The sequence below is a fragment of the Parasteatoda tepidariorum genome, chromosome 10 (genome assembly GCF_043381705.1).
Source record: "Parasteatoda tepidariorum isolate YZ-2023 chromosome 10, CAS_Ptep_4.0, whole genome shotgun sequence".
Lineage (NCBI taxonomy): Eukaryota > Metazoa > Arthropoda > Arachnida > Araneae > Theridiidae > Parasteatoda > Parasteatoda tepidariorum.
The window spans coordinates 2,170,202-2,187,820 of record NC_092213.1 but is presented as its reverse complement, the minus strand read 5'-3'; the positions used below and the strand labels follow the sequence as shown (position 1 = coordinate 2,187,820).

Below are 17,619 nucleotides of genomic sequence, written 5' to 3'. Positions count from 1 at the left end.
ATTTAAAATTCATTATTATTTTATTGATAAGCTGTAAATTACTGCTTAAATTAAATTGAGATAAATTATATTTTAGATAAATTAAAAAAAGTAAAAATTCTGTAAAATAAGTACTCCTCGCACCACATTTCTTTTTTAATTTTGTTCAATTTTTATTGCTGTGCAATAAGCAAAATTTTTGAAAATATTATATGTAACGTTAAGTTATAAAGAAATTGTATAACCTTATTTTTTGGGCAATTGTATTTTTATAAAAATAAATTATTATAGACTCGTATCAGATAAATTATTTGTCTATGCTTAATTGCTTAAAAATGCTCCTGCTTGTCTGGCTGCTAATTTCTATAAATATACTCTAAATTACAAAAGTATCTTAAAATGAAACCAATTTTTAATTCTTAATGATCATCCACTATGTATTCGTATGAATATTAAAATTAAATAATGAAAAAGGTGACCTAGATAAGCTATCTTTATTTGTTCTTAAAATAATTGTTACGCAATATATGATACATGAGACAAAAATGATATAATAAGTAATAAAAATGCTTTAGTTAATTCACACTGCAAATTTTAAAAAAAAAATAATCCTAGTCTTTGCTGAATTTTTTATTAAGGATATAATTACAAAATGCATCAAATAATTGTAATATATTAAATTTATTTCATTTCTTTAATAGTCATAAATTAAAAAAATTATTTTAAGAAAATACGACTACGAAGAGAAAATTAAACACTGAAAAATTCAAATTTATTCTTCATATTGATAAAGTAGGAAGGCTTAAAATTTTAAGTATTTATAATAAAAAAAATTTTTTTTTTACAAATTTCATTTTGATGAAATATGTATATGTAATTAAATTTAAAAAAAAATTATGCTGTAGAGTGTTTTGCAAATGATTTATTAACGAATATTTTTAATTGTTTACAAGCTGATCAGACAATTTCCTGATTTGCCAATGTGCTTATTTTCAAATTTTTATCTTTAATTATTAGACATCACAAAATCACTTATAATTACGATGGTCATATCGGCGCTTAAGTATTTACGTGTACTATTAATGACTAAATCTTTTTGTGACTACATCTTTTTAAGAATAAAAATTTCAATTTACAAAAAAAAAAAAAAAAAAAAAAAAAAAAAAAAAAAAAAAAAANAAAAAAAAAAAATTATGGTAACGCAAGTGTTTTGTATAAATGAAATTTAAATCGTAAGTTTTTTTAAAGCTAAAGTTGTCTGTAGCATAAATATATTTCTTTTTGGTAATAAACAAAACTGTGCTATTATTTTTTTTTTTCATATATTGTTTTTTTTTTATGTACTACAGAATAATTTTTAAAATCGGACTCTAAGAAATGAAATTCAAAAAATATTCAACATTTACCTGCTAAACCTTTTTACTTAGAAATATTTAATTTATACACATTACGATTTAATGGATGCAGAATTATAAATTTCATTGTTTGGAGACAAAATATATTCTTTAATGACTGAAATGCTTAATTAATATTGGTAATATGAATTAATTGAAATAAAAAAATATGTATTGAAAAGCAAAGTTAATGGAGCAAAGGTTAATGAGAAATTAGTTTAAGGGAACCGCGGAAAATCACCATTTGCCAATTAATTTTGGTAATATGTACTACTTGTAATTGGTGCAGCTTTGATAAAAATTCTACAACGTGTTTTCCGTAGTTCGGTAAAATATTTTTTCCAGTGTTTGCAAAGACTGTGTCTTAATATTTCAATGATTTAGAATTAAAAGAACTTTTTTCCACCATTACTTATAAATACATATTTTAAACAGTATGTTAAAAAGTCAGATAGAGAAATGGACATGTACTAAATTTCTCATCAAGGTATAATGAGAATTCTATTTAGTTTTTAAATATTTTTTTAGTTTCTGCCACTGATAAATGTATTTCGTACAAAACTCAAATGTTGAAGGGTTATATAATATATTACAAATGTACTAATATAAGTAAAAAGTATTTATTTATAAAATAGGTGAGTATTAAAACTGCACCAATACTAAGCAGTTTCAATACCGATACTGTGGAAAGTGTCTTTCGGCCCATCAAAAAGGATATGTACAGGAAAATTACTTGATACTAGTAACTTTTTGAGTAACATGAGTTGGTTAAGAGCTATAGCACCAGGCCTAGTGATGCTAAATGCAGTTAATCTCTATTGTGTTTCGATTAACTGCAAAAACTGAGTTTTGCATAAATGAATAACGTAAAGCTACAGGAAAGAGCAACAAATAATAATAATTTTAAAAAAATTTAATTATTTTAGCTTTTTTAATTGAAGAATTTAGTGGAAGAACCAGGTAATTCACATTTCGAGAGGGACTAGAATCAGGATACGAGAAAAAAGTTTGGCAGTTAGGGCAGATTTTAACACTACCCTCGAAAGAAAGAGACTTAAGGTGGCCGCTGGTAAGCACCGTCTGGTCCTTGCTGTTGCACCGAATGTTGAGTGCACCTCCTGGACGGGTGCTCTGGTACCAGTGATTTTGGGGGGGTGGGTACGAGCCAGGAAACATTGTCTTCTTTTTCGATACCAGTTCTATGAAGGTGAGTGACTTTGGACTCATCAAACTAATGTGGATTAGTCATGTTAAGATTAAACTGAAAGCAAAAGCAGCTGTGTCACATGAAACATATTCATATGAATGTAAGCACTTCATGTTATTTTATTAATTCCCCTAAAATATCACTTACCTGGTTCTTCCACTAAGCTCTTCAATTGTGTATGTATAGTTTTGAGTATGATTTCGTAGTGTTGCTCAAAACTGATTTAATGATTCTTTTAATTTATTCAACCCGTGCGAAGAACTAATTGATTAATAAATCTTAATTTGAAAACAACGTGATGCGTCCAACAAAATTTTACTTTTAAATTTCTGAGTGATCTTACTTACCCCAAAAATTGAAAAGTCTATTTCATTTATTCCTATTTTTGTTTAGGAGGGAAGGAGTGAATTATCTTTGACCAATAATCATTTTTTTCCTCTTATTATAACAAATATATTGATTTTGGAAATGTCTTAAAAGTAAATAAATGTTATATAATTATATAATAATGTTATAAAGATAATTTTTATTTTAACCACAGATATTTTACTCCTCTTTAAAATAATCTAGAAAAGAAACAGTTTAAAAACCTTTTTTCTTTCTCTTTTTGGTCAAGTTTTGACTAAGTTTTTTTTTCCAAGACAAATATTTTAATATTAAAAAAAAAAAAATGAATGGAATGAATATGAACTATGTTACATTAAAAATGTCAAATATTAATCGTTTCACAATGGAAAGAATTTCTTTTATTTCATTTTATCGTATGTATTACAACGTTTATACTTCTTCTCTCCACAGTGTCAAGTCTAGAGGCTGTATTGTTTGACATGTTGTGACAGGATTACTGAAAACAGAATAGACTAATTACTCAGCAGCCATAAATTGATGCGTTTTGCAGGATTATTGTTTTTTGGTGTAGTAATTTTACAGTTTTTATTTAAAATAAAATTGTTAAACTTAAAAAATACAGTTCAAAAAAAAAATTTGACTAACAACATATTTAAGCATATAAATAAGAAAACATGAAAATGATAATCAGGATCGGATGTTTCTAATTGCTGCTGGGCACATTTCGATTTTCAAAAATTTAAATTTTGCGAAAAAGGTATAATTAATCTGAAAAGATACGTTTTTGTATCGGATTCCGTAAATTTATGAAAAGTTTTAACTAGGTAACGTATTTAAGGTCTCTCCTTTGAGCCATGATAATCGATAGTTATTAAAAAAATTTCCTTGTCAAAGTTTGACATTTGAAAGTAGTTATTGAAAAAAAAAATTCTTTTAGCTTTAAAGTAAATTTACCAAAAAAATAATTTTATTTAAAGCACATGGGTCACCTGCGATCATAGAAAATAGTTTTTTTGGATACAGATAAATTTTCATGCTAACGAGATATTATGCTCGGTGTGCAAAATAATAATAAATAAAACAACACTTTAAAAAACTGTTGACCGAATGATTGGATTTTTACGCGCTAAGATGCAATTTAGTGATTTAAAGTACTAACCTTAAAATAAGTTAAACCATTTATGCAGATAATATTTTAAGTTATGGAATAGGAAGAAAAAAAACGGGCTTTCTTTGTTTAAAGAGGGCTTTATTTCGACGGATTTGGACTGTGCAACCCTTATAGTAGGGCGGAGAAGGTAGCCCAATTGAAAAAGAACGCCTTATTTCTAGCTTGACCACTTGTCACAGTTAGCAACATTTCTAGCTTGAAAGTTGAGTTAAAAATTTCAAGAAGAGGTAACTTTCCGTGAGGTCATACTTACGTCTGCACTAATCTCTCCGCTGATTGGGTATTGCTCAGTAGCTCGTACAATATCCTCAGCGGTAGACGGATCATGGGTTAGAGTCCTCTTGCCGTCAGCCTAATCATGGGAGGGTTTCGTGGTTTTACTGTCCCTGTAACACAAATGTCAGTCCGTTCCCACAAAATCGCTTCAAAGAAGGCCAATTTCTCACAGTACTTGAGTTCCCTTTTCTTCTGAATTGTGTTCAAAATGAGAACGAAAAATTTCTGTCGCGGTTAAGAAAGGACTGAAGCTGTCACCAGCACAGAGCTCAAGTAAAGTTTTAAGATATAATTGAAAAGTAGTCAAAATTTTCATTGGTGATAAAATGACGATAAATTTCGGAAAATGCTTGAAACTTCTTGAATTATTTATCAGGCAGGAGCCCCAGTAGAATGCACTAGCTTGTCCGAAAAAGTCGAAATTTTGAATCCGATAATTCCAAAGACCCATTAATGCACGAAAAGTGATCTATTTATAGAAAAACATCTGCAAAAAACAAGTGGTTTTGAGTTTAGTTTACACCAGGCGGTTATTACTTTCTTTTCTGTTCCTTAAGGTAATAAGGGACTTTTCAAATAAATGAAAATTCATCAAGAATTGGATATTCTTTTTTTTTATATTTAGGCATTTAACAAGGCATTTTAAAACAAAAACTTTTTGAATCGGAGCAAAATTGACGAAGTTATAGCAATTTTCGTTTTGACCACGCTATTTTGCTTACATTTTCTTGTCTGCATCTAAAGTAAGTTCTTGCTTGTTATTTTTTTTAAATTTCATATCATTTAATTATTTCTCCAGTTTATAAGATCGTATTTATAGTTATTTATGTTTAAAAAAAAGGGAAATATTTGTTCAAAAGTAGAATTAGCCATAAATTACTAGAAAAAGCTATTTTTCTCAAAATGTCTTTTTTGGCAAATTTACGAATGTCAAGCTGTTCCAGCGAAATGAATTTTAATTCTATTGAGCTGAAAATTTGATACTGTTTACTTATGAATGTTATTAACAATTTGCTGAAATTTTTTTTTTAATTTAGTAATTAATAATATGTGAACTTTTATTACAATCTGATCATTTTTTTTCTCCAAAAATGCTGGTTTTTGACAGCTTTTCTACAGTTATTTGTTTTTTATAGTAAAAAATAGAAAAAGTATTAGCAAAATTTTTTTTATGTCTCTAATATATAATATTTTGAAATAATTTTTTTTACTTTAACAATAATTTCAGACGCGAGGAATGATATAAATATTAATACAATCCCAAATTTTTATTTCTTTACATTTTTTAAATTTTAAAATATTTTCTTGAAATTTCGTAAATAAGTTGTCTTTAACCATATAAACTTATAATGAAAATTTCAAACCAATCTCTTGATAATTTCTAAAAATAAATAAATAAATAATTAAAAAAATTGAAAGCTCTTTGTCACCTTAAAAAAAACTGTATGCTGAATTCGCTTGAAAATTTAAGTATTCATGTTATTAATAAATTAGAAATTTCGGAAAAACTTGTTTTTGAAAAATAAATCCTAATAATGAAACTCTTGTGTCCATATAAAACGAAACTGTCTTTTTATAAGGACCCTAGGCACAAATAGGTTAATAAAAATGTAGTAAAATAACTAAAACATTGTAATTTACATCGCAGCACTATTTTGTTATCTGAAATTAAAATGTTTAAATTTCCTTAAAACCCATGGCATCACTCGAAATAAAAGTAGTCACGTTCCGCTTTGACGTCAGAGGAGGACAACAAGACTTCCTGTTAGGATATATAGTGATCTAGATTAGCTTGTTTTGCTCACTTCTTCCCAGGTACAGCCAATGGATGTCTGCGAACTTTATCATATCTTGTAGTGTCACAAAGCCAGCGAGCCACAGAGAAAGATTTAATGGTTTCCAATTGATCTAAAAAATATTTATAATGAATTTTTTTTTCTGAAGAAATCGAATGGCATACTTTGCCCCCACTTTTTTGGAAATATTTATGAAACTTAGATCAATAATTAATCATAGTTTTTTCAGATTATTATTTTTCACAAATGTTAAATAATGATAATATATTAATTTTCGATCTAATGATTGGGTTTTCACATACTAGATTCAATGATTGAATAGCCTAACTTTATGAGCTAATGGTTTTGTGTAGATATTTTAAGTTACGGCACAAAAACGTATTTCTCTAAATAAACATGACTTTTTTTTCCCACCTGATTCTTTACCCTTAAATTATGGGGCGGGGAGTAGCCTTAATCTGAAAAATATGTTCGCAATAATTTAGGTAGGAAAGTGGCCAACTTTTTGGACTCTTTATCATAGTTTTTCGAAGCTCTGTTGCCGAGGAAAGTCACAGTTTAAAGTGCTTTTTTTTATAGAATCACTTCAAGCAAAGCTATGATTATAAACTTCTTGTCATGAACAATTATCTGGGCTTTAGAACAGACAAATAACTTAAATATTTTAGAAGCTATTAATTTTTTTAAATCCCCAATTTGTCGACATTTTTTCACCTAGATGAAAATTGTCAGAATAACTGCCTTATTATCAGGTTTTGTAAAGTTTTATGAACCCAGATAATGCAGCATCGGTGCAAGTTTTTTATTAATAAAAAATTACACCACAAATGCTTTTTATTTTCTCAAAACTATGCTTATCTCTATTTTGAATTTTTGCGCCATTTTCAAAATAAGCATAGACTGCTCTGGCTTTTTACTCCCCTTTAAAGTCCATGTTGGACCATGGCCTCACTAACAATTTTTCTCCAAAGTCGCCTGTCTCTAGCTATTTGTTTCCAGTTTCGGACCTTTAGAATCTTAAGGTCTTTCTCCACCTCGTCTAACTATCTCTTGGCCGGCCTTCCTCTTTTCCTTTGGCCCTGGCACTGCCCCTTGAATATCTTCTTAGTGCCTCTGTTTTCCTCCATTCTCTCAAGATGTCCTAGCCATTGAATTCTCTTTGCTTTTACATAATTGATTATATCTTTTTCTTTAAATAGTCTTGAAATTTCGAAATTGTACCACCTTGTCCACAGCTCACCCTCTTTGACAGGTCCAGAAATAGTTCTAAGAATTTTTCTTTCCCAGGTAATCAGTATTTTTTCTTGTTTCTTGGTTGGAGACCATGTCTCTGATCCACAGATAGCAGTCGTGACAATAGCATATTATTCACAAAAAGCATCATTTGATATGACGACGGAGCCTTCAAAAAACAGCCTTAATGTCAATTAACTTTCTTTTTTCTTTGTCCATTCTACTTTACCTCCGAAATAAATCGAAGAAAGTTTTGACTCAACTATAAAACGACTTTACCCAAAGATAATTCTATGTAAAAATAGTTTTTTTTTTTGGCATTTATTATTTATTCTGCTTACTGCCGAAAAAAAAAGTTTGAATTGTTGCTGTAAGTCAGGCAAATTTATCTACAGTAGTTTATGTGGCAAAATCTACAATTCGAGCAAAATCTGACGAATAGTTCTTAAAAAATTGAACCTACGATTTCTTTGTGACGCAAAAGTGAACTCAACATGCCTTAATCCTTTGACCTTTCTCCCGACTTGGTGGGCACTTGGAACTATTGTCCATTGGCCACAGAAAGCGTCAGAACTGCCAACTCTCTTTTCGTTACCCAGTGGGCACCTGTGGCGAAGCCACGTCACACTACCACGGTCACATTCACACACAAAGGAGAAAGGACATAGAACACAGAGAGAGAGAAAGAATCATTCAGGCCTTGCCCGAGATTCGAACCCAGAACCTTTCTGATGCAAGGACAGTTCCCTGCCTCCTACACAGACCGGTCGGCGTATGTAGGGGGTCAATTGGGACTCTATTTTCAAGATTGCGGTTATCTCACCTATTTTGGAGGACAGAAATCCGTATGTTTATTCAGAGAATGTGCGATTTTGTGTCCGATTATGTAACTTAAAATAGCGTCGGCATTAACAAATGAACATATTTAAGGTTTGGTACACAAGCAATTCTGAATAATTTCGAGTACGTGTAAATCCAGTCTTTAGATTAAAAGTTATTCAGATAATCTCATTTTTACTTTGTGCTTGGTAAACATTCAAATTCTGTTCCTCATTTCAATTCTGTAACCTCATTTAAGAAATTTCGTGAATAGATTAACAAAATGGATATTTTCTTCTATTAGCTACCTTGGTACATCTTGGTTAAAAAATCACGACAGAATTTTTTATTTTGTGCACTGTACACTTTATCGGTAATAATTTTAACGGTATATGGTTTAGCTAAAATTGAACTGATCTTGAAAATTAATCTGATCTTTAATTTTAATTTAATAACTTTAATCTTTAATTTCGTGGTAAATGAATTTATTCTAACGATATTATTTTTAATGAAAGGAATTAATATTTTTGACCTAGTGTCATAAAGCTGTTATAAAAGAATAAATAATAAAAATAAGCTTGTTTTTACTATTAACTGTACCGGTTAGTGTTATTATTACCTAATACTCGTGCATTGCGTTGTGTATTTTTTTTTCAAATTTTTTTAAATTTATGACTCCACGGGATATCTTACCTGTATATCTGCAAAGTAAAGTTTTCTCAACCACATCATTACATAAATAGATATATTTTAAGGTATAGAAAAGAACATTTATTAAATAAAAGAGGAAATTTCTTACGGGACTGGTAAGATAAATACATTACAACCAAAAAACACAATTATATATAATAATATATATATATGATATGTAATATTATTTACATTGAAATATGCTTAAAAGTAGATTCATTAAGACAAGTTTCATTCATGAAGAGTAATATATTATTCAAGAAATAAAACAGTGCGTAGATGTACCATTGGCCGAATCAAAAGAATGAACAATTTAGTTAAACACTAGTTTGTTTTTTTTAAAATTTGCTTTATTTCTATTTTATTTACAAAATTTGTGACTTCAATCCACGCTATAAAGACATATGATTAGTATCAAATGGAACTATTATATACTTTCAAAGAGTCAAATTTGTCAATAACCGTCTCAAGTTAAGAAACTTGCTTAGTTTAAAAATTTCTCAAAGAAAATGTTTACTCCAGTTGAATTACTAAAATTTTATCGATGCCTCCAGAACCTTTTACAATAGCAGAAAAATAAAATTAGCCAAATTTATACCCCAGAGTGTTAATAAAAAGAACGGTTTACGAAAGCTTCGTCTGAAAATGGGTTAACTACTTACTTAAAGGTGAATTACAAAGATGGCAGTTATCTGGGGGATATTTAGTCAGATATTGTCGCGTGCAAAATATCCTCAAATATATAATTTTTATGTTACGTTCAGTAACGAATAGTTTTGGAACTGAACAGACTTAAGAAAACACTTTTGTGACTTCATTTCTACAGACTCACCCTTTGAGCTTTAATTTTTGCTTCATTTTTAAAAGATATTCAGTTTAGAGTTCGTAAAGTTTAAAAACTCCTTTAATGTTAATACATTGTTTATAACATCTTCAGTGCAGCTACAATAAAAAAAAGTTAAATTCCCCCATAAAAAAACCTTTATCAAATGAATTCCCTTTTAATTTTAAACATTAAAATCTCTTTTTTTAATGCGTAGATTCATTTACAGTAAAAAAAAAGTACTTCAATATGTTTAAAATTAAGGCGTCTGCTTTCAGAGGCTTGCATTACAAATACCCCATCCATTCTCAATACAGCATAAGAAATACGTGTTGAACTGGAGAAGAGCTGCTCATTTGAAAAATAAGGATGAAAGGCCTCTCGATTCGGATCCACTGAACTGAAACAAACAGCGATTCAAATGTGAGATATGTAGAATATGAGACGCGAGGCATTTTTCTTCAAAAATGTATTAAAATGTTTTTACTTAGCCAAGAAAAATGTTAAGAATGAAATAATATTACTACCACTACTCATCTTTTTGAAGAAAAAAAAATTCCAAAATATTTTCTAATATTAACAGCTTTGTGAAATATTCTGTGAAAAATTTTATGCATCATAAATGAGAGACGTGGAAATCTGCAATAAGATTCAGGAAACACAAAGTAAGATTGACCATTCATTGTATCAAGCTTTCAGTTGAACTTTAAGGCAGCGGAAGTATTGAAAAAAAAATCGAATTCTACCTTATAAATTTAGTCCAAGTTTTTTAGAAATAATCTATCATGTTAAAGAAACAGTTAAAGAAACTGCGTTGACGTTTTGAGCCTGCTTTGAGAACAGCCAGTTTGAGAGCTTCTTAAAAATAATCCTTCATATTAATGAAAAATCTTAAAGGAAGCTACAATGGCGTTTTGAGATGAATCCCGTTTTTTGATGTTTTTAATCTCTGAGATAATATTATATATTCGCCAGCTATCGAACTGGATCACTTTATAGAATTTGAAGCAAAGTTTATTCTTGTTTTCTTTTCTTTTTAATTACAAAAATGTTTCAAATTAAGTCGAATTTTCGTTCGCGTTACACAGAATATTTTAAAAACTTATAAATCTATGCTGTCCCAAGTCTTTGAATCTCATGTTTTTAATTTCGAAGGGACGCTGAAGACATTTTTAGGGAGAAACTTTAGGTATCGATCAGGATCACAGAATGAATGTTTTCTTTCGCTTTTTTCTGTAAACAAAAATGTACAAACATGTTAGTCAACTTTTTGCGATCCTATTCAATTTATTCTCATACTGGTTGGAATTAATTTTTATAGGACAAACTTAACATGCAGGGTAAAAAAAATTGAATGAAAAACATTTATAGAAAGATATTTTAAATGACATGCACTTCCAAGCTAATTGATTTAAGTATTGTACAGTACTCAAAGATCAATATAGTTCTTACATGAGAGTGAAAAAGAGTCGTTGGCGGCCGTGAATTTTCCCTACATTAAAAACTATATCGAATATAAAATTTAGAAATGAAATGCATTTATTTATATTAAATGAAATGTTGAGGTGATTATAAACTTGATAAAATTTCAGGTTTGTCGAAACCATAATAATTTTAGCTTGAATCACTATTTAACTGAGATAAACACATTTCAAACTAGGATAAGTAATTATTGAATTCCTAAAAAGCAAAGAAGTTTTAAAAACCTCACAAACTATTTTATTTGTTTTTAAAAAGCTATCTTATTTACAAATAAAATAATGAGAAAAAAAAAACATTCCGCTTTTGGTTATGAATATAAGGGTATGTATAGTTTAATAGGATGTGAACCCCATCTGTACTTTTTTGGACCGGACCCCGGCTGTGATCCATAAGAATTTGCAAACGCTTTTTTCCACTTAAATAACTCGAGAAATTCAATACAAAAAACCTTGTGGCAATTTTGTAAGATTTCAAAATCGTATACTGAGGGTGGCCATTTCAGTAAAAAGTGAATACATTTTTGGTTGTTTTAGTGAAGTTAATTTAAAGGATTTTTTTAAAAAGAAATATTATTAATAATTAAAAAAATAAGAATCATAGTTTTTTAAACGAAAGAACAACAACTTAGCGCAATTTTCTCTTTACCTTTTGTGAATGGATGTCTTCCATTTTTATGAGTATAGAAGAAACTGTCACCGAATTTTAGACGATGAAATTGAATGGCTGATATACAGGTAGCAGTAGGGCCTGTCACACCCCCTTCAATCGGTGTTTCTGCTGTCATTCCAAGCCATAATTCAACATCCCTTACGTCCCTGAAAAAAGGCAAATAAATAATAAAAGAATAAATACAAAAGTGGCATGAAACATTCTTAATTAGAGCAACAAGTTGAAAAAATTAGTTTTATATGTTTTAAATTGCCACTTTTTAAATGGCGAGTTTTGCAAGTATTTATTGTATTAAAGTCAAGTGCACTATTTCACTTTTGAAACTCGTTCATCACGTTATTATTTTCTATATACCATGGGGGTAGCTCGGGGGGAAAAGAGCCTTCCAGTGAGGTGAACCGGGTTCGAGTCCCAGCAATGACTGGTCGTTATAAATTCTGCACGGCTTGCACCGACCACAGTGCTGATACGAAATATCCTCAATGGTAGACGGATCATGGGTCTCCTTGCCGTCAGACTTACCGTGGGAGTTTTCGTGGTTTTCCTCACCGTGTAAAGCAAATGCGGGTTAGTTCCCTCAAAAAGTCCTCATCGAAGGCAAATTTTTTCCCAATACTTAATCCAGGAGTTCCCTTGTCTTATGGATTGGGTTCAAAATGACAAGGGTACAGAGTTGAACATTAGTAGTCGTAAGCCCTTAGATTGGGTCGGCTGCTCAACGACTGTCATATATTTATATAAACGGTTACTTAAGATAGAATAGAATTAACTTAATCTATATACTAGTAAATTGGATAATTATGGTAATAGAAACACTACTGTAATTCTCCGCTAGAATTTTATCTGTGATAGAATTCGATGAACGGATACTTCTAGTTGATTATTACTGTTTTGTGAAGAGCCAGGAGAGCTTTATTAAGATAACCGGACTTGGAGAGTTGATCACTCCTGTGTTGCCAATAGCGCAGGTCGGCGTTGTGTGTGATCGAGTCTTAATAGTATTAGAGTGATTAGAACAATCACAAAACGCAACTAAACTGATCTATCGAAGTTTGTGTGTCCACATGACGTCAATGTACGTGAAAGCTTCCAACAACCTCTCTTCAGATACCTCAAGATAGTATTTATGGAGTTAACACGCATTGGGATTTGGAATTGTATTATTGTAGTGGCAGTTATACACTCACACGATATTTCACAAAAGCATTTAATCACCAGGGGGAAACAATAATCTTACGAGTATATTTTCTTCAGAAATGTGACACTATCTTCAGACATCCTGTTTTCGAGATCAAGAAATGTTTTAATCCTAGTTTTTCCCTCTGAGCATTTTTCTACCACGTCGATGTAGCTCGCGAGTCCATGATCTCGCCCTCTTTGGATGTTGATGGCAGCGAGGTCCACTCCGAAAGATCCTTTAGGTGGTCTACAAGTTTAAAAAATAATTCAGTCAGTAAACAAAACAATCCAATTGTGACAGCAATCAGGAACTAAAAATGTAAGTAGTGGTATTAACTCAATTTATCTTTATTTATATAATTATTCAATCAGAAATACCACATTTCAAATTATATTCATATTTAAAACGATATTTACTTTCAATAGCAGGGATGCAACAGGTGACCAAAAAAGTAAAAAGTGGTAGAAACTAAAATCGCTTTTACTTATTGATTATTCTTTTTATTACTCTATCGTAACTATTACATAAATTTAAAATAATTCATGTTTAGAGAAAAAAAAACATACTCTCCCTTCACTTTCAATAGTAAACTGGAAAAAAAAATACCATAAAATGTTGCTAATTTTAATCACTTTTACTAAAATTTAGAATTTCATTAATCACCACTTTTATCATTTTTAGTCGCCTGTCGATTAAACGCATCTGTGTATAGAGTTAGACCGGACATCCCATCCCTTGATTAATCATATTATTAAAAATAATCAACAGCGGATATTATTTATTGTTTAGAATATTTGGTGAATGATTTGGCAGAAAACTATTTAATCATCGCAACGGCCTTTAATGGAAGTATATTGTAACACAATTTCATTTGTAATTGAAAATATAAATGATTTTAGATGCTGTGAATGTCATTGTCTTACAATTGTTTTTCAGAGAGTTACATGAAATTAAGAAAACAACATGCCCCTTCATGCATGCCCCTTCGCAAAAGGTGATTCTATAATGTAATAAAAGGAATAAAGCAAAGAAATTATAGTTTCAATGTTTGGTGATAAATATCGCAATTGTCGGAATGACATTTTATGGTGAATTTAAGAAAATCCGTTTCAGAATGAATGAAAACATTAAGATGCTATTTGAAAACTATCTTTATTATCTCAAAGCCACGTATTTAGTAGAATAAATGAATCATACAATATTCTTAAACATACATATTTCGATTTTTTTAAATGCCACGTAACATTCGCTAATTTCTTCAATTATAAAAGAAGGAAATATCGTGAATTATATAAAACCTGTCATAATGTGCATTATAATCTCTTCCAGATATTTTGCATTTTTTACAAGATCTTTTTCGTGATTTGCCCCACAACTCTGTATATAATTAAAATAATGGTTTTAGTATGAAATCTTTTCATACTTAAAAAAGTTAAAACAACTTCAAAAACACAAATAATGCTGTATTAAAAGTTCATGTGTTCAAATACAAAAATCCTGGATGTCTTGTATTTAGAATCTAGAACTTTATTTTCAAAAGTTATGAAAACGAATGCAATTTCTGCTTTTATTTTTTGTGGCAGAAACCAACTAAAAAACTCTGTTGCCTAGAAACTTCAAGATATTTTTCTATTAACTATTTAAGAAAAAAGAAAGAAAAGAAAAGCTCATTCGACCCGAGTTAACACAAAAACGATGAATGGCTTCAGATTTTATTTCATCCTTTTTTATTCTCTCAGCTTGGTTGCTTAGCAACGGAGAAGCATTAAATATTTCTCTCTTGTCGATTCTATTGTTATATTAAATTTCTCCTCCTGCTATGGCGAAAGTTCTTGTCCTCTTTTTGGGACCACGCCAAATATATATATATATATATATATATTTTTTTTTACGTGACGATTAAAACAAGATAAAACCGTCTATTATCAAAAACGTTCCAACCCTGCCGAATTATATTTTTTTAAAGTGCTTAAAAATATTTTTGAGTGCTTAAAAGGTACTTATTTTTTGTTGAATAAGTTGTCTATGCACCCTGTTTTAACACCAAATTTGGATAGTTATTACACCGCAGTTTTTACAGTGTAGTTTAACTGTTGATTGTTGTTGTTCATTTACNATATATATATATAGTATATATGTAACTACCAAGTACCTCAATTTTTGGTCCAATTGTTTCGAAATTTTGCTTACGTCCCTATTTTGAGAGTCATGTTTATTCAGAGAAAGCACGTTTTGCATCTGATTTCGTATCTTAATTAATAACTATAACTAATTACTTAGCATATTTGAAATCACCCTCTAGAACCATTAAGATTGGCGCTTAGTTTGTGAAAAAACGTTTATTAGAACGAAAGTTATTCAGGGTGATATATATATATATTTTTGGTGCTCTGTACCTGTTCATTGGAAAAAGAAAGAAAGCAACCTTTTACAAAAGGAATTTCATTACCTGTGCAAGTAGTCTCTGACATCAGTTTTTATAAAACGGTCAAACTTTTCAGATGGGGTTTCACACGATCCAGTGATGTAAGCGTCCAACTGTCCATTGTAAACTGGACAGAAGTGAGAGTATGTGAGACTCATTCTTATCTTCGGATAATGCGTGCTCACAGTTTTGGGCAGCATGCTGTGCAACCGGAAGGATGCAGCGCCGAACTCATTGAATAGCAGAGGACTAGTTTCTTCATCGTACAAAGAATCCTCGACCGATAGATTATATTTCTTCATATTTTCTGGTCCCACTATCCACGGTAGATATTCTTGGTAGACCATATTTTGTTGAAGAGCAATCACTATCCTCCTATTGAAAAAAACCCATTTTGAATGCAGATTGAAAGAAAATGTTTACTTTACAGAAATAAGCTTTTAGAAAATGTTGTTGTTGTCAATTATGCCACATTTTTTTTGTTAATTTTATTTTTTTATATCCGTCGTTGAAAAGCTGACCCAATTTTGGGTTTACGACTACTAATGATCAACTCCGTAGACTTGTAATTTTGAACCAATCCAGAAGACGAGGAAACTCCTGGATCAGTATCCTCAGAGGTATGATTTAATATGGGAACATGGAGGACTTCCTGACTCGACATATTTAACGTGCATCAGTAACCATTAACTACACGGGGGAGTCTTTGGGCGAAGGGCCCACGACTCTTAGATATGGGCCCAGTGCCCTACCAACCAGGCCATCCCGGCAGAAATCATAATTTTTGTAAAAAAAATGGGCATAAACCGTTCCTCTTCTTGATCATCAATGATGAATGAGAAGGGTTGATGAGCAAAATGAACAAGAGATATAACCTTCTGGTTTATTTAAAAAATTGTGAGTAGAAATAATAATTTGATTACTCGACAAAAAAGTAAATATCTGGCTCGGGCAAGTCAATCCTGAAAAAAGCCAAAGCCAAGTAAAGAAAATAAAGATATTCTATGCTATGGCCTGTGTACTCATCGGACTTAAATCCTATACAGTATGCCTAGGTTGCTTTTGGCAGGACACGTCTATTCCAAATGGTGCAAGAGCTTTCTTGAGAGAGGAGAGGAAAAAAATCCTCCCAAGGAATCGTCGATTGTTTAGTGGATAGCATGAATAACAAACGCAAATAGTGTCCGAGGTGTAATCCACATCTTACTGAAATATTGTTTCATTTTGGCAAGAAGACCCATTTTTCATTTCTGTTTAAAAATCCTCCAATGAGGATCTTTTTTATTTTATTATTTTTCGATATGTGAATTATTCTGGATAATATTAAAATGCACATGGTCTCTACTAAATATGTACTTAGTTTCATTACGTCAATTATAATATTAATATTTTGTACATATATATATATATATATATATATATATATATATATATATTTATATATATATATATATATATATATATATATATATATATATATATATATATATATATATATATATATATATNTATATTATAATTATTCAAAATAAAGAAAAATCATTCTTTATAATGCATCTGTGCCTCTAAAAAATTAAAAAATATAATTGTAAATGAGTTTAAGATGAAAGAAGAAAGGCAGAAAACAAACTTCCCATATAAAGTAAAATAAAATAAAAGTGTGTTTAAAATTAGATTTATTAGTTCAACAAATAAAACAAACTATTGAGGACAAAAAATATAATATAATAAATGTAGAGAAAACATGGAAAAAGATGTTTTGAGGGAGAAGAAAAAAATGTTTTTAAATAATATTCACAAATTCAAATTTTAAAGAAAAGTTGGAAAATAAAAACGAAATAAAGGGAGAGAATGGCTATCAGAGAAACATACTTCTTCATTGGTGTAAATTGGGTTATTTTTATTCCATGGGAATTACAACAAAAAATTTTAATAAATGCATATGTTCTTGTCCATTTTATTGTAATTAAAAAAAAACATTGTCTTAAAATATTTTTCCTCACAAGCGTTTTAATTAAATAATATAAAAAAAAAAACTTAAATATTGAATAAAAAATGTATCATCAAATGAATATGAATTTTGTTACAGGTTTCAAAAAATCATTACAGGTTAAAAAATCTTCCAAC

The 17,619-nt window shown here is 29.9% G+C and overlaps 1 protein-coding gene across 1 annotated transcript in view; it reads right to left on the bottom strand.

The window, feature by feature from the left end:
* Positions 1–3,303: 3,303 nt before the first annotated feature.
* LOC107451823 (salivary peroxidase/catechol oxidase) overlaps positions 3,304–17,619 on the bottom strand; it is a 72,946-nt gene continuing 58,630 nt past the window's right edge. Inside the window, exons 10-14 of the mRNA XM_071186308.1 lie at positions 15,517–15,867; positions 13,125–13,313; positions 11,864–12,033; positions 6,181–6,283; positions 3,304–3,424 (exon numbers count right to left, since the gene is read on the bottom strand). Coding sequence (XP_071042409.1) covers positions 3,358–3,424; positions 6,181–6,283; positions 11,864–12,033; positions 13,125–13,313; positions 15,517–15,867 — 880 coding nt within the window. The 3' untranslated portion in view covers positions 3,304–3,357. The remainder of the gene's footprint in view (positions 3,425–6,180; positions 6,284–11,863; positions 12,034–13,124; positions 13,314–15,516; positions 15,868–17,619) is intronic.